Raw genomic sequence first — 27164 nt, forward strand, 5'->3', positions numbered from 1 at the left:
TCTTGAATCAGAAAATGATATAAACAGAACATTTATCAACAAATAACAGATGATCGTCATCGTCCGTACAGGGAGCCTGTTCCACATTCTCATTTGGGTGTGTACGAACTAAATCAATCATCCCCACCGAGCATGCAGAGCCCAGTTGTGAATTCTGTCGATGTGATCCAGAGAAAGGGGCGTGAACTCTTACAAAAACAGCGAGAAGCAACTTAAAATCAAGTGTATGGCTTATAGGCAGCCTATGGAAATATTCATAGTCTACTGCACATGCCTTTGGAATAATTCCTGCCTACTGTACAATGTTATGCAACTTTGCATTTTTGGATTGATTAAAAAAAAAGAAAGAAAAAGTAATTACAATTAAGTAATTGATTTCTGCGGAAGGACTACAAGTATGGAAGTGGTTAGCAGCTCTGTCTTTCAATCAGGGGGTTGGTGGTTCAATCAATGTGTCCTTGAGCAAGACACTTAACCCTGAATTGTTCCCTGTAGCTGTGTCTACGGTGTATTAATGTAATTAATTGTAAGTCGCTTTGGATAACAGCGTCAGCTAAATGACATGTAATGAAGTGTTGTCAAATGCACTGTGGTGCACACAACCATGGCTCTTCATCTCGCTAAAACCAGAGTATCCTTTTTCAAAATGTACCTGTCAATCAAGACACACATTTGTAATATTTCCTTGATCATTTTGCTACATGCACATACATTAAACACGTGTGATATCAAGGTAACAAGATGTGATTTAATACTAATACCATGTAATTGGGTATGTTTCTTTAATTTGGATAAGTGGTATTGAGAATCAAATCCACGATACTTGAAGTGATTTCCTAAATAATTTGCGCGTATTAATATTAGCCCACTCAGTCTGAGGAGTCAGACAGCCAACCGCTGTGCCTCACCTCTCGGTCCATATTTAAGTGGTCATACTGCGAGGCTTCTCTGAGACGGGCAATCTCCTCTGCGGGCGTCTCCTGGTCCCTCACCACCTCCTGCTGCCTAAGTGAAGCCTCCAGCTCGTCAATGTCACAGCTTATCCCCTCTTCTCTGCGTCTCATTTGGGACTAAAGAGAGACGGGGGAAAAAAGGGACAAATGCAAGGAGATTGGTTCACATGGCATGAAGTGCAGGATTTGATACCAGCCTACTCAGAACTCAAGTCAGCAGTCACCCAATACCTGCATCCGAAATTGGTTCTCTTTGAACGAGTGACTGCGAGACGGCGTGTTCTCCTGGCTGCCACCCCGGACGTGGAGACCTTTCTTCTTCTCCCTGAGGGCACCCTGCTGGTGGCGGCGGATCCTGTCCAGCTGCTCCTCCACACTCATCCTGGGCCGCCCGGTTTCCACGGCGCACAGCTGCTGCTCCACCGCGCTGCGAGGACGCTCCTGTTAGCCAGAGAGGACAACCACAGACCGGAAAGGGACACAAACAACACACACGCACATTTAGAGAAGTTAATAACACTGCTGCATGCTCGGAGGACAGATGTCACTACTGTAGAGTTTCACGAGGCAGAACCACAGTTTGGGTGTGCAGCCAAGTTGCGTCACCGTGTGGTCGGTGTATACTAGCTGTCGTCTGAACACAGTCTCCATTAGACCATGTAGACTAATCTTCTCCGGCAAATACTGCACGTACTGGGAAAAAAAACGTTTTCAACTACTTCAAAATAGGATTGACATAATAACCACAACAATGACTGAAGCGGCTCTTTATTGTTCACGCTCTTAGAACCAGAACTTGCCTGGCTGCGGTGCGCACACACACACACACACACGCGCGCGCTCCTGCGGGCACACATGGGTGCACTCAGAGAGGTTCGGGGCTTATTAATGCCGGAGCAGGACAGGCTGATGATGTGAAGTGAACTGAGGAGAAGTTTCAGGTTTATGTAATGCCGTGAGGGGTTGGCAGATCTGGGTTCAGTCCAGAGCCCAAGGAAACGCAGCATCCACTGTCCAGATTGTTCAACAGGCTCGTGTCCAAGGGCCCACGCTGAACTCTGTAACACACTCTTTTACAACTGAAGGCTATGTGGCCAACAGGGAAGACTGCAGTTGTGTATGTGTGCTCAGCTGACATTTCTACTATATGTCCATCATTGTTTCCAAACACATACAGACACACCCTACACTGTGGTGCACCGATGACATGGTTAGTATATTTAAGTTCATCGTAGCGGAGGCTGGAAACTTTATAAACAAATCTTGGCATCTATTTTATGACAGCCTGGTTTTAGGAGCACGAGTCACACCCGTGTCGCGTGATGACTGCCACATGTCACATGTCAACAGCTTAATAACCATAACAACCGATTAGGAAGTAAATGCAACTGGAGTGGTGGCACGTTTGGTGTGACCACAGGAGGTTTACAATGATGAGATAACAAGAAAAATAAATCAGCATTATTATTATGCTAATTATTATAGAGCTTAGAGAAAAAAATGTTTTGCCACACACCAAAAAAAATAGGCTTATCACTTTTTACATTTTAAAGTTAGTTCCTGACAACTGATGTCAATATCTGGCACATGCTTAGAACAATTAAGAGTTACCATTAGACTCATCGTCCTGGGGTCCGGCCTCTTGTTCTTCCTTAAGGTAACATATGACGCTATGGAGGAGGAGTCAGACACTGGAGATCTGGTCCATGGTGGGACAATGCCAACTGGGTAGGACATCCCTAGCAGGTAAAGAAAAACAGAGGTCAGTAAGCCACAAGGTGTAATGACAACACAATTCACAGAATATTATATCATATTTAATTACAATATTGAAATACAGTGTCATTAAAGAAAGGTCATAAGCCTGTACTACAAAGTATGATCATTTTCCCATCAGTTTGGCATAGCATATTTCCTTCAGTTTATCAGATTCAATCTTCTGGGCGTTGGTGAGACCTTGAGTGTAAACTCTGGCATCAAGCACACTCTACCGACAATGACAGTATTTCCCGCAGCAGTTGCAGCATCGGCAAGTTGCTACTATTGATTTTGTGGGAAACAAGCGAGGAGCTACAGTGTAATCATTCAACTTCAGAACCCGTGCCGTGTGAAACGTTTCAAAGGTAGGCCAATTTGCTCTTTTCTAAAGTACCTTTTTTGCCACAAGGCCTAAATGAAGTCGAGTTAATTGGTTAACAAAGTTACTGAAATGCAAACCTGAGCAGTGGAATTTAAATCCAGTGTGCCAAATACTGGTTGCCATGAGATTCACTTTGCGATATATTGACCGGGCGTAATGATTTGGAGAAGCCTAACCTTGTATTTATGCTCTGAGTCAAAGTGATGCCTGTGTAAATACCATGGTAACCGTGGCAACTATCAGTGCTGGAAACAAGTTTATTAGGTCACACATTCATTATTTCATCAGGCAATCGAGTTTGTGTTGGTGCCAACCAAATTGATAATTTTATGGAAAACTGCACAGTTATCAGAAACTGGCATCATAATACTCGGCGTAATGTACCTTTGCTCCCAGAATGTTCTCGATCTGACGGGTGCTCAGATCTGTCCTCTCCATTGCTCTCATCCACTTCAGCCACTGTGGTGAGCTCTGGTTCACTCTTATACAGTCGGTAGTCTGGGCCCTGCAGATAAGGAAAGAACGAGTTCAACACACACACTTTGATTTATAGGCATGATTGATTTATAGTCATGGAGAGTTTGGCTCCAACTTAAGATTTCAAACATTTGACAATAATTAGGCCATTTTCTCTTGCAGAATGACTTCAGAGATGGTGGCAAACAGACATGCCTTTTCAACAAAATGAGTCTTTCACAGACTGGGCAATCTCAAAACAGAAATATAGACAGCTTGAAGAAAAACTCTCCATGTTGTCTGAGTATGACACACAAGTAGGCAGCAGTCAAACAGGACAGAATACAGCAAAATAGAACAAAATCGCTACTTTTCAACACACAAAGGAGGCACAGAAAAGGAAAACAAGGCAATTCAATTAACAAGAGGGATAAAGAAAAAAAAGACACATGAGTGAGGCTTCATCCAATTAACTGAAAATATAAGATAATGGAAGTATGGCATCAAGTACATAACAAAAAACTGAAAAAAATACCAAAAAGAGACATGAAATGTCAGTCAAAATGAAAGTGAGAACCATCACAGCTAGCAATGATGTGTGATGACACAGATGAGGGCAGGCTCAACCGTGAGGTTGACGAGTCAACGAGCTTACACTGTGCGTGCCATTCCTGTGGCTGGCCTTTCTGTCCTCTGGCCTGTGAAGTGACGAAGGGCGCACACCAGCATGAGAGGGCAAAGGGGGCACGTTGGGGGGGTTGGGCTCATAGGACTGGGGGAGGGGTGGCCGTGGCGGTACGGAGTCGTCCTCCTGGAGATTGTACAGTGCATGACAGGACGGCAAGCAAAGTGACACATGGCGCCACCACGCACGCTCAGGGCAACCACCATCTGGTCCAGAGTAGTTCTGGCACACAGGATGGGCAACCCAGCTGATTAGCCAGAGAGAGAGCTCCACGAGCTGTTACAGGGCGACTGACACGTCCACTAAGAGACCACCAGCATGACCAGGGCCGGCAGGTTGACCACTCAGCTTAAATTGGTCCTTGTGTACAGCTGGAGGGCTTCAACTACTGATCGATTACAATGGATAAATTATTTAATCTATAAAATATCAGAAATAAAACTTACGACGACGTCCAAAACACGATGGTATTCAAAAAGAGAAAAGGAACAAAACATATGCTGGAAGTGCAGAATTGTAAGAACATGTCTGTTACTGGCGGTGCCTCACCTCATTTGTATGTGTGCTGATGTTGGTCTTGGGCCCATACAAGCTCATACCGTCAGCAATTCTCTGAGCTTTATTTTTATTGAGGGCCTCAATCACATCTTGAATACTCCAAAGTTCTTTCTGGATGCGGACATGCTGCTGGCTGGGAGGCTCCGTCTTGAGTGTGCACACCAAACACACACACACACACATACACACAGAACCAAATTATTACCTGAAGATTAACTTGGCGTTCTGAACACAGGGGACAGGGGTCAGTGAAGGACACTTAAGAAATGGATGTCCAGGCTCCCTGCAGGCCCCGACTTCTCTACTCTGAATTAGCTTGGGCTCCGACACAAGCTCAACCAGGAAGAGCTACTAGAACAGTTTCTCTCCGTCTCTACACTTCTTCCGTGATGAAGGATAAGATAAAAGACAGACTTAATTAAGACCTGCTCTATCATTGCTACCGTCATCAATCACCGACTACGTTGCTTTGATTTCTCGGTTGCAGCTAAGGGCACTCACTGGAGCTCAGAAACCCGCTTTGCTTTCCCCCCAAAGTCTACAAAAAGGATGACTAGGTGTTCAAGGGAATCTGCCACAAATTCAGCATTTTTTTTAAAAGCTTTACAGTTAGCAAGGTCTGACTATTGTGCCATGCCAGTTTTAGACAGCACAAGCCGCGTGAGATTAAAGGAGTCTGGAGAAGGATCCTACCTGAGGGCTTCCCAGTGCTTCAAGCTGTTCCAGGAGGTTGTTCTTAGCCAGAGTCACATCTCCTTCCAGCTTCTCGTACTCCCTCCCCGACATCTCCAACTCCTGGTTTGACAGAGATACACTTTGTGAATGACAAAAGAAAAGAAAAAGCAGGCAAAAAAAAAAAAAATCGAATCGTGATAACCCTCCGGAAGAAAGAGATCTTCAGAGTCCAGTCTTAGTGTGCGCGAGCGAGTGCACTGAATGACTCACAGCTGCAATTCTGGAGAGCTCTCTGCAGGTGCTGAGCAGGCCGCTCTGCAGCAAGTCACTCTGCTGGATAACACTCTGCATGTCAGCAGGGTTATCAGAGCCCACCTCGATCTCCTGGCTGGCTGAAAGCAGAGCCGTCTCCAGGGTGTGCTGAGGGAACACGCCACACAACAATCAGCCAACTTTAGTCCTGTGGGTGGTTTGAGCCTCTTTTCTGGCCCCGTGGGTCCCGTTTTTAACTTGCATACTTCTCGCAAAGATAAAATAAAGAGAGAGAAAAAGTATGACTAGAAGTAACTTATTTTATTTATCCGTAGAACTGTGTATTTCTTGTGTAATTTTTTGTTATCAAGTGATTGCTGTTCATGCAAATATGAAAAATGACAAATAAAGTGTGTGAAAAATAAAAATACGCAAAACTCAAACTGCACGACCTTGAACCAGCTTTTGTTTAGTATCCCAACTTGAGCAATTACTTAATTCGAGAATTCATAACCAAAACTTACATTTTCTTGTCTGTAAAATAATAATATTTCAGAAATACATTTTAGTATGTTATGTTTATTTATTTTACTTAGTTGGGCATGGGGGCAACTCCAAATAGACTACAGAATGCGCAACATTTCACCTCATTTCATAAAACAAATAAATATATGGTGAATAAACAGTGCATTACTGTTGTTGCAGTGTGGACTTCAAACTTGATTTTTTTCTCCGCACAGCAACCACATTCTGCTAATCATGACGTGGCTATGAAGCCAGACAAGTCTTGCAAGTTGATGACAGTAGCTCGGCTATAAATATACAAATATAATAGACTTCTGTTTTTCTCATCTCATATAAACTTAAGCTTTTCTTAGATATGTTTCTCTTACACACTAAAAACAGAGTATAAACTGTGTGACCGTGATGACAGATGTGCAGTGTTTAGTCACCTTCTCTCTGTACAGCTGCTGAAGCTTCTCCTCCTGTGTCCTCACCACTTTGTCCTGCTCACACAACCTGCTAAGTTTGGTCTGAAGAGAAAACAATAGAGACTTGTGACCCGTCATGTACAATGTAGAGGAACGGAGCGTCGCGTGAGGGCGCCGCACTGAACTTACGTCAATGTCCACTTCTTCTGGCACACATGTATAGGCGTGATCCCTGTAGTCTTCTGGACTCAGCTGTGAGGACAGACAGGACTTTAGACAGAGTCGCCAAACATGCACATACACATTAGAATCTGGAGATCTAATGCAGTGTCATGACGAGGCTCTCTCACTGAGCCGCGGGATTTTGTCCTCGTGTGGAAACTCATATTTTACTGAATCAGACAATCTAAGTGGACAAAGCAACAGCGGGAGGGCAGCCCGTCCAAACACAGCGTGCTCTCGGACGGTTACCCACAGCTGCTTGTCTGCATCAGCACAATGCAGTGGTGTTATCGGGAATGCACGTGAAACAATCTTGCTTACTGAACTCTAGAGTCGGCGCATAAACTGCATCCACCAACTGTGTTCTTACTCTCCAGCACATTCTCTACAGCTATTGGTCCAAAGACTGTTTGGTAGCTGTGGTCAACTTAGTGTAATACTGGAAGATATTACCAGAACAACGACATAACCACGGATATTCTGAGGACCTTTGAACGTACACGAGTAACGTTTAGGACAAATATATTGCAACAGCTATGTTTAAAAAAACAAACGTATCCTTCTCTCTACTTGTGTTAATAACACTCATCTACTTATTTTAAAGAAGCAAAAAAGGCACAGTGCTCAAACGGGAAATCATTTCAACTGCATTGGATCCCATGTTTCCAGAAAATCCATTCTTCACATAATGCTTCATCATTCATCCACTCTTCTGAATCTAAATCAATACATGTGCTGTCCGTACATATTAGGACAGTGAGCCATCTGTGTTGTTCTGTGTGTGTACTAACATTGGATATTAGACACTAATCAAACATACACAAATGAAGTAATCATATTTAATATATATATAGTATCAAATAATGTGCAGGCAAATGCCTGGCTAGTCTACAAACTACAGACATCAGCAGACACTCTGCCAGACCTGAACTACAGACATTTTCCCCTTCTTGCTTTTTTGTTTTTGTTTTCTTGCTTTCTTGTCTTCAGCAAGTAATAACATTAGCATTAACATTTCAGATCCCATATCTGTTTTGTTTTGATTAATTACCCTGCATTAATTCTTACCGTCAGCACTGTAACTTCAGAGACAATATCACGTTTCAAATCCAATGAGCAGTTCTACAGAACCAAAACAACGACAACAATGACTCACTGTCCAAACATGTGTCGACTCCACTGGATATCCATGTTCCACACTCACACCTGCAGTCTTTCACACACACACACACACATTGTTCGTGACACCATTTTTCCTCAGCGGAACCACACGATACAGTTAAAGCAGGTGGGACCTGAGGTCCACATGGCATTCCACACAGAAACATGCAGACTCTCCCACAGCGCGGGGGGCTTCACTGTGGTGTGGAGTATGAGTGACATGGCGAGGGGGGAGGAGGGAGACAGATCTCTGGCAGCTGAACAGGTGGGAATGCAGCTGTTGTCAGATGGGGGGCAGGGGGGGGCTTCGGCGGCACTTTTACGCCGCAAGAGGCGGTCACAAAAGTGGCAAAGTGATGTCATAGCCAGTCACACGCAAGCCGGCCCTCTTTCACCTTTCCACCGGTAGAACAACAAGAGGGGGGGGTGAGAGGGAGGTAATGCAGACAGCTAAAAGGGAAGAGAACGTTCCCCAAGAAAACATCTGTGTTTATCTTCATCATCGCCCACTGGCGAGATAGGTATACTGTATTCCACAGCGGATACTGTATAGCCAGTTTAAGACCACTACATCAAAACAAAAATTAAAACAGCACTTGTAGACTCCAAATGAACTGTAAGCAGAGTATAACTTTGGTGTGGATATTAGTTTCAGGATAGTGGGATGTTATTGTGTCCTAGTACGAGTGAAGATGTATCTTACTGCACCTAAACTATGCCATGAAGACAATCCCCTTCAGTTCCTTTTTTCACAGTAGGATAATAGTATCTGGTATTGCGCTGGATTTAGAAGTGACATGTCTGACAGCACAGAATGAAGTAACACTAATTAGAGTCCGCCTGTCAAATGCAGGCGGCTCGCCTAATGAGAGGGAAAGCATTCTATAAGGGGTTATGAAACATCACACACTAACCTTCACTGTTTAGGTGATAAAACAAGAGGAGTAAATACTCGAGGCGTTGCTCGCCAAGTGATCTGGGTGCAGCAAACGCTTTAGCTGTTGTCTCACAGCTCGCTGAGTGTTTTCTAAACATGGAGCAACTTACAGAGCATTTAACTGGACAGGGAAGTAAACACATCATACTACTCATTTCACAAGTCATGCCCATATTAGGATGACTTGCAAGAGAACAGTCAAAAGCAATGGATGAGGAGGTGCTGGCGATACAGACAATACAGGGAGACCAGTATCAAGATGCCATGAGGACTTGGACACCGAAGGAGGAGCATCGCAAAACAGACCAAAATAACAACAGCGACTGGTGAGGATGAGGAGGAGCAAAGCCTTTGGCTGGCCTTACTTGCTGGTAAAGTTGAGGCCTTGGGGCAGAGTTCTCAATCAAAGTGTGAGTCATGGCGATTAAAGGCTCATTTCCCTTCATCTAGTCCAGTGTGGAGAGGAGCGAGTGTCAGTTTATAGCAGTGCTTCACTTCAGAGACAACACTGACAACGTTGCCACGCCACACCTCTCTCTCTCTCTCTTTCTCTTTCTCTCTCTCTCTCTCTCTCTCATGAAGCAGACTCAAACAGGGATAGAGGCAACGAGAAGCAGTAAGAGATGCTCACAAAACAACAAGACAGTGTTATACAAAGCTCTAAAACGCTTACGTGGCAGTAGATGGTAAATACTTTCAGAGGGAGGAGCACAGTTACATAATCCTCAATGGTTACACAAATCTGAGGCAAACTCATTTCATGGACATTTGAAACCCTATATTACTATCATGAATGTGGTATTGTGCCTCTGTGTACGACTTTTATAATCACTCAAACTCTCAAAGCACTTCAGAGCAATGAAATAACCGCAGATACAATTTCTTTGCAGGCACTTTGCAACTGTTCACTAACATGATACACATCTCTCTAGATGCGCTGTAAATGGAAAAACATAATTCTCTAAACTATAGAGAATTGAGTGATATCCAGATATTCAGTTAATATAGCTGACCATGAGTTTAGAGTACGTAGTCAGACTAATAAATGAATGAAGAGGCCCATCTAGGGATGGGCACTGCAAACTAGCTTTGGGCTATAAATGCTGTGGTATGTGACATTGGTCCAAGTAATGTAGTAGAACATGAAATAAGATAGAATAAGATCAGTAACAGAGCATCAAACAGGAAATCAAAGGCTTTTTCAGCAGACTGTTTAATACAACAATAGCAAAGCATTAAATGTTCAATTCAGTTCATAACAGGAGACAGGGCCATGCAGTCATGCATTACCCCACCTGATTGTCCAAATACATGAGGTTCCTTTGGAGGTGATGGGAGAGAATGTCGTTCTAGCATCAGCAGCAAAAAGGAGAGGAAATAAAACGCAACAAGAGAGTGAGACACAAGAAAAGGACGTTACAGTCTTTCTCTGATGCTCTCTCGCTCTCTCTCTCAAACACACTCGTATGGCACGTACAGTGTGCCTAAATATGAATGAACAAAAAGAAAGGACAAAGTCAAGGTGAAGAAATCAGGCAGCAGGTGTACTATATAAAGTAACAGAGTGAGTTCACGATGGGAAATGAGAGACTAGAGCTCCATAATGACCAACTTGTGCAGCCGTGTACCGGCGCAATGCGGGGAAACATGAAGAAAACAATAAGATGAGGTTGAAATAATACCTCAATAACATCACTTCGACTGGACGAGAGTATCTTAATACTAAACCTAGGGAACTAGATCTGGTAGGGCAACAATCTTTACAAGGAGACAAGATTGACTATGAACCTAAATGCCTCAGACCCGACCATCTTCCACCTCGGGCCTGATTGACCCACATCAGGAACAGTCAAATCTGCACTCTGACGTCTTAGAGCAGACTTGAAATGCAAAAATCCTGAATTAACATTTACTTGTGCCAGTGGCCTGAACCTCCTTAGCCAGCCACTTTCTAAGCTCACCATTGGCTTTAAGTTTCATTTCCGGCTGACATCTGTGTGGACTACTTAAATCAACTGCTTGAAATGGATCAAAATGTAATGATTTTATGAACTACATCACATTGAATGCTGGTTGTGAAATAACGTTATTTTTTTCCAGACATTTTGCATGTTTTGCGAAAAAGTTGAAAGCAGATTAGCGGTTCCCTAAATAAAGGGAAAACTTCTAGCCAAAGAAAAACCCTTCACGGAGAATAAATGCCTACTGCAGCGCCTTTCCTCCTTAAAATCAGCCAGGTGTGAAGACCAACAAAAATCCTCTGGATCGAGATGGATGATGGAAGTGGTTAAAGATGGCATACACACCACACGCTAACACACAAGGCTGCAGGAGCATCTCTGGGGGCCTGACCTTTGGGTTGTCTCCATCCATGTTTAGTTGCATAAGCTGCGCTACAGTGTGCTCCCGGATACTGTTTAGCTCTGCCTGCTGCCGCCGCAGCTTTATCAGCAGCAGAGTCAGTTCCTCAGGCTGCGAGGGAGGGAGGGAGGGAGGGAAATACAGCCACAATGAAACAGGGACACACCGCAAAGGGAGTGGGAGGAGAGGAGAGAAGACACCAGGACAGGAGATTTAGATATAGCAGGCTCTCAATAGGTGAATAGTTGCTCTATCTAGCTTCTCGTGCAGCTCGGGACCGTGAGATTATCCAAGGTGCAATCGCTGTCAGCAGCATGCAAATTCATCACGTCCACTCGAGACAAGAGAGCAGTTTAGCATTTATTACAGAATCCAGTTCACACTTTACCGGCTCCATGAGGACAGAGCACTGTGTACGGCTTTGACATAAATTCCTGATCTGGCTTAGAAAGTTGTGAGTGACGGGGTTTTTAAGTCTCAACTGATGTGAAGCGAGTCAAAGGAGCTCCTAAAGTGAGCATACCCTTAAATCCGACCACTTGGAACATACATCTGAGTTCTGCCTAAATCTGTCTCCATAGATTCTGTCGCCACGTCTTCTTCGAAGGGAAGAAAGGACGGAAAGAGGGAGAGGGAAAAAGGGAGGGTAGGTGGCGTTGTAAAAATAGCCTTGTATTTCAAAGAAGTCCAATTAAACCCAAATTAATAACTGTGTGCCCTACACACTTATTCAAGTGTGAAATTATGTGGCGGTGTATTACAGAAATTCAGTTAGAGGATATTGATGGACACAGAAAGGGAACGTACTGTTTTGCCTTGGAGAGACTGGGCAGAGATGTTCTGGACTGGGATCCCCACAGGCATTGACCTCCTATCAGGTGTGTAGGCATACTGCAGGACACAATGAATTCAAAACAAAGCAGCATGTTAAAATGAAGTAGTCATTCACAGATGAGCGCCTGTACTTGTACATATCCTTAGTGATGTTTAGCCATTAATACACTTTCTGTTGTATTTGTCAAAAATATTGAGATCCTGTCACCACAAATACATCAAAATGATGGTCTGTGCTTCTCAAAATATATTGTTTTAATTGCTTGATGGATGGAAACTTGGATTCAGTGTTGACCTCTGAGAACACTGTATAACTAAATTAGCTCAAACACTCTAAAAGATAATAAAAGTATTTGCTGTCAACAGTTTTTCAAAAGACTGTTTCTGAAGTAAATGGAAACTGTTAGCAGCATGATCTGATCTAATTGTGGAAGGCAATTTAACAAAAAAAAAAATAGAACTAGACACCACTAAATGAAGTGACAAACATGTTCATGTTGTGTGCGCCTTAACTGACCTTGTTGAGTTGTGGCCTGTGCCGTCTGTCGATGCTCACATCTCCTCTGTAAATGGGAGAGGATACCTCTGAGCGAGCACTGTTCATATTGTAGGATCGCATCGGAGAGTAGCCGCCATACATAGACAAGGAGCCGTGGGAGGGGGAGGGTGGGATGGAGTGGCTTGGTGCAGCATGATCCGACAGGTTGATCATGGTTTTGGGACTGACCATATCGCCGTAGAGCCCCGGCGGCCTGGTGTAACCCTGTCTCTGCTGCCACTCAAACAACTGCCACATGGTGTCGTCGCGCATGGAGCGGCGCTTGTCAACTGGCGAGGGACCCAGGGCCTGGTCGTACAACGAAGGCGACATGCTGCAGATGCTGTCCCGCTGGGCCATGCTATTCCGGGGCATGCTGCAGTAGCCATCGCCATAATGAGGCACGTATGGCACCCGATAGCTGGGCATGTTTCGAGGCAGCGTCTGGTATGACGTGATGCTGGGGAAAAGAAAAGGTAAACTCTTTGACTATGTTCAGTGAAAGTAAAACTATTTAGTAGTACCAATTACAAATTATAAGTAGCAGGAGATACTCATTTCACATGTCGTCCATTATCTACTTTTATATCTATATATCTTTATTAGGAAATTGCCATCAGCCATCAAAGGAGGTACAATTTAATAAGTCTTCAACTACTTTATTATTTTTTCTTTTTAATTGGGTTTTGTGTCATGAATAATAGGCTTCACGTGGCAGGTTCAAAGTACAGAAAAAGTACAGTTTGTAGTCAACTAGAATCTAATTTTTTACAAAACAAAAACACCCCTATTTTAACTCGCTAGCTACTGAACTCATCAAAGCACTGTCATGTTATGATACAGCAAATCTGCGATAGATTTGGACTAACAAATGATCTCTTTCCAGTGATAACAAAGCTTTGAAAAGCTCCACTTCCACGGTGAGTTCAAGGTCAGTGCATCTGTCACCGAGAGCTTCCTGTTAAGACTAAAAGAAAAAAGAAAAGAAAAGTGACTACATGGAAACTAAACATTCTTCTGCAGAACATGCATGTAGTGACACATAGAGACTGCTGAAAGACTTGAATGGCGAGATCATATTTACACTCTTATCACAAGGGACCGCTACAGAAATAAGGAGCAAGGATCTTTATAAATTCATAGCAAGTATGCCCTTTTTTTTCTTTTTCTTTTACTAACGTACTCAAGCAGTGAATAGTGGCAAAGAGGCCAAGGCTGTGTCAAACATGAGCACAAGCCAGGTGACAATAAACAGATGGAGAGAGACACACTGACAGACGGGCAGACAGGCAAGCAGGCAGACAGGGAGAGACAAAGATTAATTCCAACCAATTAAAAATGGGGCTCTAACAGCAGGGCCGATGGCAGGCAGTAACTCTGGCTACCAGCTGTGCTCGGCTATTGTTTATCCCCAGTTCTACTTACCAGTACACTTCACAGTGTAATATCAAAGTGTTTAAATCGTGGCGAGGAGCGTGTGATTCCTCTGGCTTTAAACACAATGGCTTTTGAGAGAAATGGGACTAAGAAGCTTTGGAAAATGGCGGTCTGCGTATTTACTGCATTTGGGCAGTCATAAGCTGAAGGAGAACTCCTCCTGTCTCAAGATAAGGTTGAATCAGCATTTATAGAAACATTTAGCAAAGTTCCACCCTTGTGTTGTCGAAGCAGGAGATGACTCGACTCTTGTGCAATAAGCTAAAAAAAACAACCTGTGCTCCTCTTGCAGCACCAATAGTTTGAGATCACATAAAAAATACAAATAAACGATAAAGGTATTTTTGTTTTTTAAACCCACAAAAAGATCATATAATCAAGCCAACCTCCTGGTGTCATCGTCCTGGTTACGTCCTCTCTGAGTACGGACCCAGTGCTCTAGTTGCTGCATGGAGCTGGTCCTGGTCAGGGTGCGGTCTGGCTCATGAGTGGGACTTTGCTGAGGAGGGACTCCGGTCCCATCAGGTGGACAATGCTCTCCAGAGCCGTTGACCTGGGGGCTGCGATGGGACCCGTCCATTTCTGTCGGAGTCTGCGGCGAGGCAATGTTGGCCTTGACGGCTGCCGCCTGGGCCGGCTGCAGTTTGATACTGTTGATCTTGGTGAGTGGGCGCTCGCGCTCCACTCCATCCTTCTGAAAGCCGTAGCGTTCAGCGTCGCGCTGCTTCCTCTCTTCATCTGCTGCGGTGGAGGGGACCGCTGCACTGCGCTCACGGGCAACCTCGCGGTTCAGTTGATTGTTCTGGATCTCAGGCTGTGTGAGAGGAGGCCTGTGGTTGGCCACATGATTTATCTCTTGTGGGCCACACTGCTCCACTTTTAGTCTGTCAAACCTGATAAAGACAAAGAGGACACCTTATAATAAGAAACATCCAAGAGACCCTATGTTAGCTAAAGGCAATCAAGACACCTGCACAGAGAGCTAAAGATGATCACTATATTAGATTGAATGGGAAGCTGGAATATTCATCTGTGTGACAGATCACCAGGAAAAGGCGATTGAGACAGTGTATGGATCAAATGTACTGCAGACCTAATGCATTGCCTTTGTGAACCCTGCTAATGGGGGCAGCTCGGAAACAAAAAGAAGGCGCAAAGAAAATGGGTGGAGGTGTACAATGATTCTTCCAGCTGCTAGAGGAGGCCAGGCCTGTGAAAGGAAATCAGATATCTCCAATAAAACTTTGCCTCTTCTGGGGCAGTTCACAAAAAGGTGCTACTCAGACTCCGGTAATCCATTTGCAGCTCCCTTTCGCCTCCTCTCTAGAAGACCTATATACAGATCTGGGGTCCTTAGGGAGGTCTCCGGAGGTAATTGACACCACTACTCCTTGGCCTTAGACAGACTCAAGGTCACAGCTTCAAAGTTTGGTAAATTCCCTTTAGCAGCATGGCTCACTGGGTTAGCAATGGGAGGGGAGGAGGAAAGGCTTTCCTTCAGAGTTTCCACTTGAATCCTTTTAAATAGCAGCACTAGTCACGTAATGTCTTCCCCAGCCATCTGTGGCTCCACCAGACCAGTAGAGCACACATTTGGTCAAAACAAAAAGGGCTGTGTGCATGTACTCATACTTTTAAAGAGTTGTTGAAGAGTCTGTAGAACAACTTAAAGGGAAAGGTCTTTAACAGATAAGGATTTGGCTACCATATCTTGTTCTTTTAGACCACCTGCAAATATGAACATATATGACAATACTGTCCATAGTATACAATACACTAGATACTTTGAAATCAGGATAACCTTTAGTCGAGATAGACGTTGCCATGCTGTTATGCTACTGCCTTATAACAGCATTGCACTGTCCTTTTGCTATTCAGTGAGTTTCAGGCACCACTGCTCTGTGTAATTACAAAGCACTTTCCCACTGCGCCTCTGCTCACCCATGAAAAAGGAGGGCATTTGACAGGCGGGCTGCCAAATGACAGACATTTTATACAGTTTCAAAAAGACAGGAAAAGAAATATCCTGATGAGTCACTGATCCTCATCAGCCAGCGCAGCTGTGCACAACATCCGAAGATCAACCAGCACAATGCATTCACAGAGACTGTGTGCCCACGCGGCATTCGACTGCATGCTGCTCTGTAATAAACTTAAACAGTAAAAAATTGTTAAAGACGGTCCAGAAATGTCATAACCGGGTGATGCATTGTTGCTGAAGAATTCAACAGGCCTAACCAAGGGATTTAAAAGCACTTGCTTCCAGCACAAATGCTAAAAAAGAAAACTCTGGATTGAGAAGAAGAAAAAAAAAAACTCAAATACCATTTTCAAATGTCTTTTTCTCAATTCAAAAGCAAAACGAGACACAATCTCCCAACTTCAAATCAAACACAGGCTCTCTGTAAAAATGACTATAATAGTGATCTTTTTACAAACCTTTTGACCGGCTCGGAATGCACAAGTGCAGCATCTGTCATTACTTTCATCCAAGCCTCCATCTCTTTGGCTGTGTCGGAGCAAAAATAGTACGTCCGCATGTTGGGATGCGTTGCCTGTTTGGACAATGGACAGGAAAAGTGACACACAGAGAAAGTTACCTGAAAGAGAGAGGAGAAAAGAATCAAGTCAACTGGGATGTTTCACACTGAAACCCTTACTGGTGACTGGTTTGCTTTTATGTAGGTGTATCACCAAATATGAATTAGGTAGAGCAGGGGCACTTTGTGGGGCAACAAATCACTTTTCATGCATATCATGTGATGGTTTGTGAAATACTCCTGGCTGTGGGCATTTATATTATCCCCATATGTAAATCAAACAATGAGAAACTGGAGTTTCATGCATACCACTAATTAGGGGAGTAAATCTGCCACAATACTGTCGGACTTACCATGCAGTTCATTGTATGGCAGACACATTGTTCCTTAGTTGCTCTGTTCCCTTGCAGTGAACAAACCAATTTATTGTTAAAGCCAGACACAGAGAGAGAAAAACAGAATGTTTAGTGAACAACCTCAATATCCTGTTTACCAATGTCTGAAAAACAAAATAAGCACAGTCAGTGCTCCAATTAAATCAGAATTATCTTGGGGAATAAGGAACGTTTAATGACATGGCCGTTTAAGAGACAGGAAAAGTTGAAAATGAAAAGTCAAATCACTGTAAACTGAAGAGGTCGTGGGCTGCTCTTGTGATTCTCTCTTTACCTCAACTTTCTCTCTCTTCGAGTCTAAGTTGGAAAAAGAGTGGGCTCTGTGGTTGGAGAGACCTTGAGCAGACTCCTGGGCGTCTGTGTTCGGCTGTACTTGGCAGGACAACTTTGTTGTCTCTTCGGGTTTATGAAGGACCCACAGTCAAATAGTGTACACACCACTGAACTCCCATAAAATATGCCTGTTGCCCTGTAACTTGGGGTTTCCGAGTCAACTTACAAGCGCTTTCTTTGCTTTCTAAGCATGAGCAGAGTGCAGTTGAAGTCTTGACAAATGACGTGCATTACTTCACTCTAAAGTCAATTGGAAGTTGCTACAAGGTACTTTTTGAGTCAACAAACCAGAACCAGGTCTGACGGTGTGATCTGCCCAGTCCTGGTTCTGGTTCTTCCATGCCTCCCTTCCCTCCAGCGGGCCCAGCATATATGGCCGGGGTCTCCAGCAGCACAGTGCCAGGGTTTGCTCCCAGCTCTGCTCCTGGTCGGAGAAGGAGACGCTGCTGCCAGGAGCGGAGCTCTCCTCCTCCCGCCAGAGCATCCGTCTGCAGGTCGAAAGCGGCTCCTGTCCACGGCAGCTGGTCGCTGCTGGAGTCCCGGCTGAAGGACTTTCTGGTGAACCTGCATCATTTCATCGGATTTTGCGCGGAATCCGACCCGGTGGCACCGATGACAAGCATTAAGAATAACTACATATAAAAAAAGCCAGTCTTCTGGCTGATGGTCTCTTTTAGGTCATAGAGAGGCATCAGTAATAATTTAAAACCAGTTAAAAGTTCCACACAGTAACTTTCAGTTGTTGAAGCCAAGTTAACTGCTCTGCTATATATGTTGAAGAAATAACTATTTTCTAACTTTCAAACGGTGTACCGGAGATTTAAAAGTACCTTTTGGGAGGTTAGTACATTCAACGTCTGATTGTATTAGACTACTAATGATTTACTTTAGCTCTAAATGTCCATCTTACAAACATGCACTGACCTTGAAGGCATATTTTCTGTTAATGTGGTCATCCACAGACAGCATGGTAACACGAAAGCTTGGTAGGAGGAGGCTGCCAAGTATCCCCTCCTCTTTTTCATCTACAGAGAAAAAAAACAAGTCGACGGAATGCATTAGGGTCTATTTTTACCAGTCGAGTTCAATTTCTCCAAGATATTACACTAAACTCTGAAGCGGAATACTAATTTGTAAACATAAAAAAAGGGCCAGAAGCCAAACCACCAAGTGGAAATCGAGATGAAATCTAAAAGAGCGTTGGTCAGATGAGCAGTGTCCAATCAGTGGAAAATATGAGCATTGATTCAATGTCCTATGCAGCTATGCCGCTCTAATCCTCATTAAGTTAGCAGACAGGGCTCCATAGTAACAATGGAGCCCTCTCCACAGGGGGGATTAGATTGAGTCCCGAGCTTTAAGCAGAGAATCGCTTAACCTCCTAATTTGTTATAAGCAATCTGCATTGCATACCCAAAACAGTGGAGGAAAACAAAGTATATCAGGGCAGTGGCAGCTGCAGTCCCAAACGTGCATTTGCTTTGTCTGATTGGTATGAGTGTGTATGCGTGTGTATTTGTGTGTGTGTGTGTGTGTGTGTGTGTGTGTGTGTGTGTTGACTGGGGATGTTGTGTTAAAGTGAAAGGCTGAAGGCTAAAGGTGAACGGGTGAGTAATATTTGGGGGAATGAGTGGTATCTGAACTCTGGTCAACCTCTGGTAGTTACAATTACAGTATGTTTGAGCTGCGGGGCAGTGGAGCCCATTACTGAAGTCTGGAGGATTGATCGGTTCACCAGCATCACCTGCAGCCCACTAGCCCCATATTCATTTATTTCTCTGTGTCGCTGCACTGTGGGGATCCAAAGCTCCCAATAATAGTCTAATAACCACAACAGATAGCAGTTGTGCTTAGTTGAGGGGCAGCGCAGTTCATGACCTCTCTGCCAACTCTCTGCTGATGGGTGGATTTCTCAACATGTCCGTCTGGATTAAGCCTTTGGGTCTGCTGCTGTCTGTGGCTTTTATCAGTCAGTGGGCGGAACGATGGCGACAGGACTGGCAGACACCAGGAATAACACAGACTACATGTCATCCTGATCAGCAGAAATGATGACTGTATCTGCATCGAGTGAGCAGGGGGCACTGGGATATGTGGACTTGTGCCAGGCCAGACTTATACTCTCTCTGTAGCAGCAGCCCAACGGTAGACCTTTACTACAATTACTTTACGGCCACACAGATTCACTGTATTAGTTTCTTTTCTTTTCAGGAGGAAAGCTCTCAACTGTTCTCCGGACACAGCTGTGTAAATATTTTATATGAACATTAGTACTGCATGAGTGAAGCCAGGATGCCCAGTCAATAGCAGCTCAGTCAATAGCGTCTCATAAAAAAAAGATTACATCTGAAGCATGCACATGTTAAAGAGGAGGGTTTATAAGGACAGACAGATTTTAGTAACTAAATGGAATGTTTTTAAACTGGTTTGGGCTTCCCACAATAAGCCTATCATGAAACAACATGATAGAAATAGAACAGCAGATGGGATAGAAATCCATTCAGGTGTCTGCTTCAGAATAAATTGACTTTAAAAAGAAAACTTGGTTATGAAATAATAGTTTGTCTTCACTCAATACCAGAACAATGTAAATACTCCACATATTCAGAAGGATGATCACAGTGGTGATACAGCAGCGGCCCCTCCAATGTGGATTTAGAAGAGGATCTTTAACTGTTTGCAAGATAAAGACTTTTTAATGCGACTGAATCCAAGAATTACGCGAGTATGCAACCACTGGAATAAAAACAACATCATCTCTGGAAACTTGTTTCATGACTTTAACATTAGTGCAAGATCTCATTTCCTGCTGTGCTTTCTCTATCAACAGTACGGCTGCATCCAAGCTTTATTTAAAAGCCCTGGCTTTGCTTGAGGGGATATAATGATCACTCAAACGGCAAATCAGATGACAGGAGAGGCATTTCAATTAATAGATCTCCCTGGGTGGTCCTGTCAGGCTGCTTACCACAGGGCCTTGGAGCCAGATATATGAACATCTATTATGGCTCTGAAGGTCACAGCAGCCCTTAGAACTACTAATCGAATAACAGTGTTGTTGTCATCAGTGCAGTAGGAGTGAAACATGCACATTCCGCTGAGAAGACGGGACTCACCTCTGTAGTAGAAGAGGCACAGATCAGACAGCACAAACCACCTCTTTTTCCACAGCTTCATCCCCGTGCTGTCCTGAAAAGACACCAAAAGGAAATCGGGATCATTTACTCCGCAAACCAGTGTGAATGGTTAAGACTGTGAAAAGAAAGTACTCGCCGTCGTCCACTCACTCACTTCCTTGGATTTAATTCGTTAAATTGTTTTTTACGTGTGATTAACTGCCTGCTACTGTTATACAGTGCATCCAAAAAGACTGAAGCCAATCCATTACTTTTTTCATTTGTTTGAATTATGGGTTATAATCCGTTGACACATTTCTATGCTGTGCCGCCAACTCATTAATAGGTCATCTACAAACCAAATATCACTTCTCGTTTTCTGCACATTGGGGTCTAAATTGCCTCCTTGGACTCTTTTTGGTATTTACATTCATTAATGGGGATTGCGTGGAACTCATCTCAAAAGTCAGATATTGGCCTGAAATGGAGTACGGGTTCTTCATCTGGTTCAGAGGAAAGATTGGATTTCTGTCATGAAATAAACATAATATAGAGAGTACTCCACCGTGTAGATAAATGCAACCAAATAAACAGCGCTCTCTTTTTTCAAAAGGAAGTATGGTGTTCAATAGGCAACGGAAATAAATCTCCTCTGCTTAAATTGTTCTTTGGTATCGTAATGCTGTGATCAAAGGGCTTTCCAGGCTGCTGCTTGAAAAGGATGAAGGGTGAGGAAAAGGGTATTAACTCCCCCATTCGCGTTATTGGAAAACTTGAGCAGAGTCCTTAATCGCGGATTCCACCCAGGGACAAAAGTAGGAGGAGGGACCTCAACAACTCTGTCATTATGGTCAAACGGCATGTGAGCTGCAGTTTTCTTGAAATGGAAATCTTCTACCATGAACCAGTATGTTTAACACATTAGTATCAAAAAGTCGTAATACCAGATGCTGCTCATGATGGAGACGCATCAGGAATGCAATGCAGAGATTCAAACCTCTTGTGTCCATGAATTCATCACCTTCCTTCTGTTCAATCCAGGTCTTTACCACTCGTTTCACAACGTGTTCATGTATACACTTTATCAGAAGTTCTGTCGGATCGTGCCCAGTTCAGGCGGGGAAAAGAAAACGAGACCTTCGCCATCACATCAATCACTGTGGCATTTTGTTCTCCCAGTGGATCGACTGAAGGGCTGCAGCTTTTCCTCAGCCAAGGACTTCAATAGCTTCCAGGTTTCAATGAGGCAGGGAAATAAAAGTGCAAATCCAGCCTTTTATTTAGGGGAGCAGATTTGTGAGTCTTTTGCTTGATCTACGTCACCCCGATTTAAGGTCCCCAAAGAAATAGCAGCTGGCAGCTGTACCAAAGGAAGCCATCATGTGTTCACAAAACTACGCCGGGAGGCTGCAATCAAAAGTAAATGAGTCTTCCACTTAGGAAGCATGAGAGATTCCTGTCTGGCAAAGAGCTGCCTCAAGCACCCCCTTTGCACCCTCCCATTAGTAACCAGGGAGCTGTGATGAGGGATTGGTATTTATACAGACTGCCCGCACTGGATGACTGGCTGAGCAGAGACGCTGGACAAAGAACTGCTCAGATCCTGTAAGACATCAAACAGCTTCCTTTGTGCTTAAGACTGTTGCAGCAAATCTTACAGGGAGAACGTAACATTGTTCAATGTGTAAAAAGAAGGAAAGTTGTCTAAACACAGAGTTTGCATTCACAAGATGTTCGAAGCTAGATTCATGGAACCCTCCTCCAAATAGCATATCGAATATACTTCAAATTTCAATCACATCAGTCTTTTTGTGCATTTCAAATTGGTTGCTCTATTATTGTGACTTTATGTTCGATTAATATGTCATGCTAATGTAAAATAAATGCAAACAATCAATGTATTTCCCAGATTTCATGGCAATCCATCGGCTAGCTGTTGAGACAGTTCAGTCTTGACAGACAGACACCGCTGGGCATGTGCGGCTAAAGATTATGCGTAAGGTTACTATTGCTCACCTGTTTATAAAGCCAGTTTCTCTTGATTACTGGGGCACTGGGATTCCTCCGGATGGAGTTGGATCTCTTCCCAAAGTTGTGGATTTTTTTGGAAGGTCTAGACGACTAGAAATACAGTATGAAAGAGAAAATGGTAAAGTGAGCGCAATCCAGAAAAGAAATAAGAATTCTTGACTTTTAAACTTCTCGACTGGTTTTCCATTATTTTCCATAACCTAACACACATGCATGATTATCCTGTATTCATCTGTGTCACTCACTCTTTCCGCTTGGCTACTGGGGTTTGCGGCGTAGTCCGAGCCGCCTGTGTAGTTGGAGGCCTCGCTCATGGTGCTTAGTGGCCGATCCTTCTTCTCATTCGCCGGCACTTTGGAGGCAGATCTGAACAAATTTAAGAAAACACAAAGCATGCCAAGACCATATAAGCAAATCAGTCAGAAATATGATGGATATACAAGAAATATAGGCAATTTATGTGCCGACCTTGATATAAAAAAAAGAAAAGAGAATAGGAAGAAGCAGACTTTAGTCTGTTCCCTCATCTCTCTGAAGTCCAAACTGTTATAATGAGACCTCAACATGGGCCTATGAATCATGCCAATTACTCCCACCATGTCACTGCAGATACATTCCCAGTTGTCTTGCAGCTTTAAAATGGACTGCAAAGTCTGCCTGACATATTGAAATGCAGCAGTTGCTGCAGTGAATCAGGTCAGCATGCCTCTGAAAGACTTAACTATTTTAAAAGCAAAACTTGAAAGCATACTGAGTTCAATACAATTGCCATAGGATAGAACACCTTGTGAAGAAAGTTGTCTCTGGCCCATGGAGATATAGTACATTATTGAGGAAGGGAACAGCGTTGTGGTCTAGAGGGAGCAAGGCAGCAAAAACAGAGTAGAGCAGAAATACTGCAACCATGAAAAGAAAAATCGCCTCAGATATATTAGTTTAAGGTCACTGAATGAGGACAAAAACCACCAACCCTACACAGAAAACTCCCCCATCTAACCTGCTCATTTGATGAATGTCCTGATGTTCAAAAACGTCACATTATTTGGTACCAGTCAGCACAAATGATGCGTCATCTACATGTACTACCATCAGTGCCAACTAGATCAATCTTTATATAGATTCAATCTATCCATCCGTTAGGAACACAGACGAGACTATTAACACTCAAAAAAAGGAAACTCAGAGTCAATTTAAAAATGCTTTGACAATTCAGACTCCATGCTGTCATACTCAAGGTGCACACACATGAAAAGGGATCACAAGGGATCAGCTGGGCTCACAGCAGAAGGCCACACACGCAGGATGCTCATTTCCGTGCAGCGCAATGACAGATCTGATATTACCAACACGATGATGATCACAGACTAACTCTATCTCACCTGAGTGTAGAAGAAAAATTAAATGGCGTGTTTGTTTTCAGGTAAGACTTGGCTGCCAGAAGCAGCCCGATTGAACCATCATGTTCATGAGATCCTATGATTGCTTGTTCAGTAAAAGAATGTCAGACACAAAAAATATCTTTTCTTATTGTAAGTTACCAAATACATAAGGGGGTTCTGTATAGAGGTGACTCCATCAAGGAAGTCGTTGGATGGACAAGTGGGTGACTAAAGCACTCCCAAGTTGAAGTGCATACAATCTTTCAACTCTCTACTCTGAAATAGCCGCTTGTGCAGAGTGATGAGTGGCCACTGAGATTGTCCGTCTTCTCCAACTAATGACCTCGCTCAAGAAAATGAGCTCAGAGGATTTTCTGCACTTCCAGTGACAGGCAAAATCCTAAGTGAACTATAATCAATGGTGTGTGTCGACCAGCCATCAAAAACACACACAGGTTGGAGTGGTGGAGGAAATGGACCGATTCTGTTGTAAGAGAGGCGTCGCTCTATTTTATTCTCTATTAGGCCCGCAGACCATTTACAGTCCCTGAGCTGCAGAGTGTTTGTGTGCGTTGGGGTTTTGTTGATAATTAGTTTGGGCCTGATCATCAATCTGTATGCAGACAAATTGAAAAGTAGTGCGTGTATATCAAATTGCTTTAGTGTCAAATCTGTCCTGTGTCTACAAGCAGATGGAGAACAATAGAATAAAAGTGTCAAACAGATACAAATAGCTTAGAGCACGACAGTAGATATTGTATTTGGGTATTAAAATGTAAACTGAAAAAGAGATCATCATCACTAAAAGAAGCAAATCCTAACAACTGAGCTGCAGCAGCTCGGTCATTTATGGCATTTGTGCTTAAAAAACTTGAATGACTTAAAATGAATACATCATCAAAATAGTTTTTGATTAATTGACTGATGGCTAGCACTAGTTTACATTTGCACAATACCAATCACAAAGTTAAGTCCTGTGCCAATACAACATATGTGTAAACACTGTGAATAAAGCTTTGACGAAGTGGTTTCAGAGGACAAGTCTTTAGTCTTCAGCTCTTTTAACTCTTCACGGCCTCTCCGGTATTCATTTCTCAACTACCAAAACAATGCACACACCCACAAACGGAGACCACCACATCTTTGCTAAAATGTTATGAACCTCTCCATTTGAGTGCGTCTGCTTAAAATGACTGTCCTGTCTAGGTTGCTGCTCGTCTCCAGACAGCAGGAGCCCACCGTGGACATGGCTATGCTGTACGAACACAGTAACAGCTGTAGCGAAACACCAGCGCTAAACGACAACCATCTTTGTGTTTACCACGGCTCCATGACAAAGTCAACAAATCCCATATCGAAGCCTGAAAAACATCTATACTGTATATCTACCTGCAAAGGGACAAGGGAGTTTAGATCGCTAAAAGTTTATGTACAAATAAATACATGGTAGGTTTAGCGAGCCTCTATTTGCAAAGAAACACAATGGAGTGGTCAGAGGACCAACACAGACTAACCCGTTTGTATTAGTGTGTCACATCACTAACTGGGCCGGCATGGATTTTGTGTGCCCGTGTGTGCAAAAAGAGTGAGGCGGGATTACACTGTCACTGAAGCCTGGCGCTCTAAGCACACTGGGATGGAGGGGAGGGGGAAGGGGGGACTGTGAACTGAGCGGCTGAGGGTGCATTTTAAAATGACCACACAGCATTTCTAAAGAAATAAGGGTGCTTTCAAACACTTTTGTTTGGCGGTGAACCTGACCTCTATCTTTTTAACAAACAAAAGAGTAGAAGAGAAGGCAAGCCCTCAAAACAAAAGCAGTCAAAATTCTGAATTTGGCTCCGAGTTGTGTTTCAATATGGCAGGCAGCATTGTACATAAGAGTTAATGGTGAAGTTTAGCGTAGGTAAGTGTAGGCCTGATGACATACTTCTATTTTTGTATTACACTTTTTGATCATCTCAGCCAGCTCTCGCTTAACAAAAGGAACAGAGCCATGACTCTTACCTGCGTACATGTAGCCTGCACATCCATAAAGGCATGGTCACAAAGTCAAAGTTTTTGACAGTTTGTCAAAACATAATTCACACTACAAAACAGAGCAAACACATGTTGAGAAAGAAATGTTTAATGTTTTGACCAATGAGAGGTTTGAAGACCCGCTGCACATCGGAGGTTTACTGTGTTATTTACTGGATCCCTAATATCCAAATCATATCCATGTATAAGACACGACTGATTAGCTTACCCATCATGTCTTTTCTGGACTGACTGCACTTATAAAAGTGCATACAATATGTTATCATAGTACATAAATACATACATACATACATACATACATACATACATACATACATACATACATACATACATGTGTGTATGTGCACACACAAACACACATATATTCATTAATGAATTACTAATAAATTAAACCCATTATAGTGCTAGATACTTCACATTAATTCAAAAAATCTTTCATTGCCATAATGCTGTCTTGCTCACTGATTTTCATCATCCACTTTAATAGTCTAATGCATGCAGAGATATTAAAAAGGGAAAGCTTCCACAGTATAAACTGCACAGCAATATCTGTACAGCTAAACCGTTGACAGCATTTCATATCGTCATATCGACCAGCCTTAATTGCAATGAACTCTTGAAATAAGTGCACTGCTGCAGACATGGCCAGATCATGTTTTGGTAAACATGTGTGACATGTGAGTGATGCAAATATCTCCCGTCCGCCTGCACATGGTCCTGTGGACCACTAAGAATAGACGCAGACGTGGACCGTAAAGGCAGCATGCGTAGGCATTCACTGAGGAGGGAGACGCCTCTTTTCAAAAACAGGGCTTACTGCTCCAGACCAGGACTCGTAACTCACACATACCTGAGAGCTTAAGCGTGAGTGACAGATGTATACAATAGTCTTCTTATAACCCATACGCAATGTTGAAGCAGATTATGAGAGGCTAATATACAGGTAATAGCTTAAATTGGTCCCTTAACACAGTGGCGTGGTGTTCTGTGCCATGCATTTAGCCATCTCTGGGTTAAGTAGTAACTCCACTTCAAAAACTAAACTGAGAGTCCGAACCTTGAAAGCCAACAATAATTGTGACACGGGCAACAACAAAGATCCAGGCATCACTCACTCACCTGCTCTGGTTGCCTTCAGGGACAAAGGAGTTTTAAATATCGGCATCAAAACATTTTCGAAGAAGACGAT

General features: G+C 43.3%; 1 protein-coding gene across 7 annotated transcripts in view; it reads right to left on the reverse strand.

The window, feature by feature from the left end:
* LOC117732283 (pleckstrin homology domain-containing family A member 5-like) overlaps positions 1 to 27164 on the reverse strand; it is a 71078-nt gene that overhangs the window by 3038 nt on the left and 40876 nt on the right. For 3 of the 7 annotated variants that reach the window (XM_034535138.1, XM_034535136.1, XM_034535140.1), the window contains 17 exons: positions 22802 to 22922; positions 22542 to 22646; positions 20526 to 20598; positions 18334 to 18434; positions 16581 to 16741; positions 14528 to 15034; positions 12684 to 13164; positions 12140 to 12223; positions 6841 to 6903; positions 6673 to 6753; positions 5738 to 5887; positions 5486 to 5587; positions 4784 to 4939; positions 3478 to 3598; positions 2565 to 2692; positions 1185 to 1394; positions 909 to 1070 (listed from right to left, as the gene is read on the reverse strand). In XM_034535138.1, the coding sequence (XP_034391029.1) occupies positions 909 to 1070; positions 1185 to 1394; positions 2565 to 2692; positions 3478 to 3598; positions 4784 to 4939; positions 5486 to 5587; positions 5738 to 5887; positions 6673 to 6753; positions 6841 to 6903; positions 12140 to 12223; positions 12684 to 13164; positions 14528 to 15034; positions 16581 to 16741; positions 18334 to 18434; positions 20526 to 20598; positions 22542 to 22646; positions 22802 to 22922 (2806 nt within the window). The other 4 variants (XM_034535139.1, XM_034535137.1, XM_034535143.1 and 1 more) reach the window with 3 other exon arrangements.

Source organism: Cyclopterus lumpus, chromosome 6 (genome assembly GCF_009769545.1).
Source record: "Cyclopterus lumpus isolate fCycLum1 chromosome 6, fCycLum1.pri, whole genome shotgun sequence".
Classification (NCBI taxonomy): Eukaryota; Metazoa; Chordata; class Actinopteri; order Perciformes; family Cyclopteridae; genus Cyclopterus; species Cyclopterus lumpus.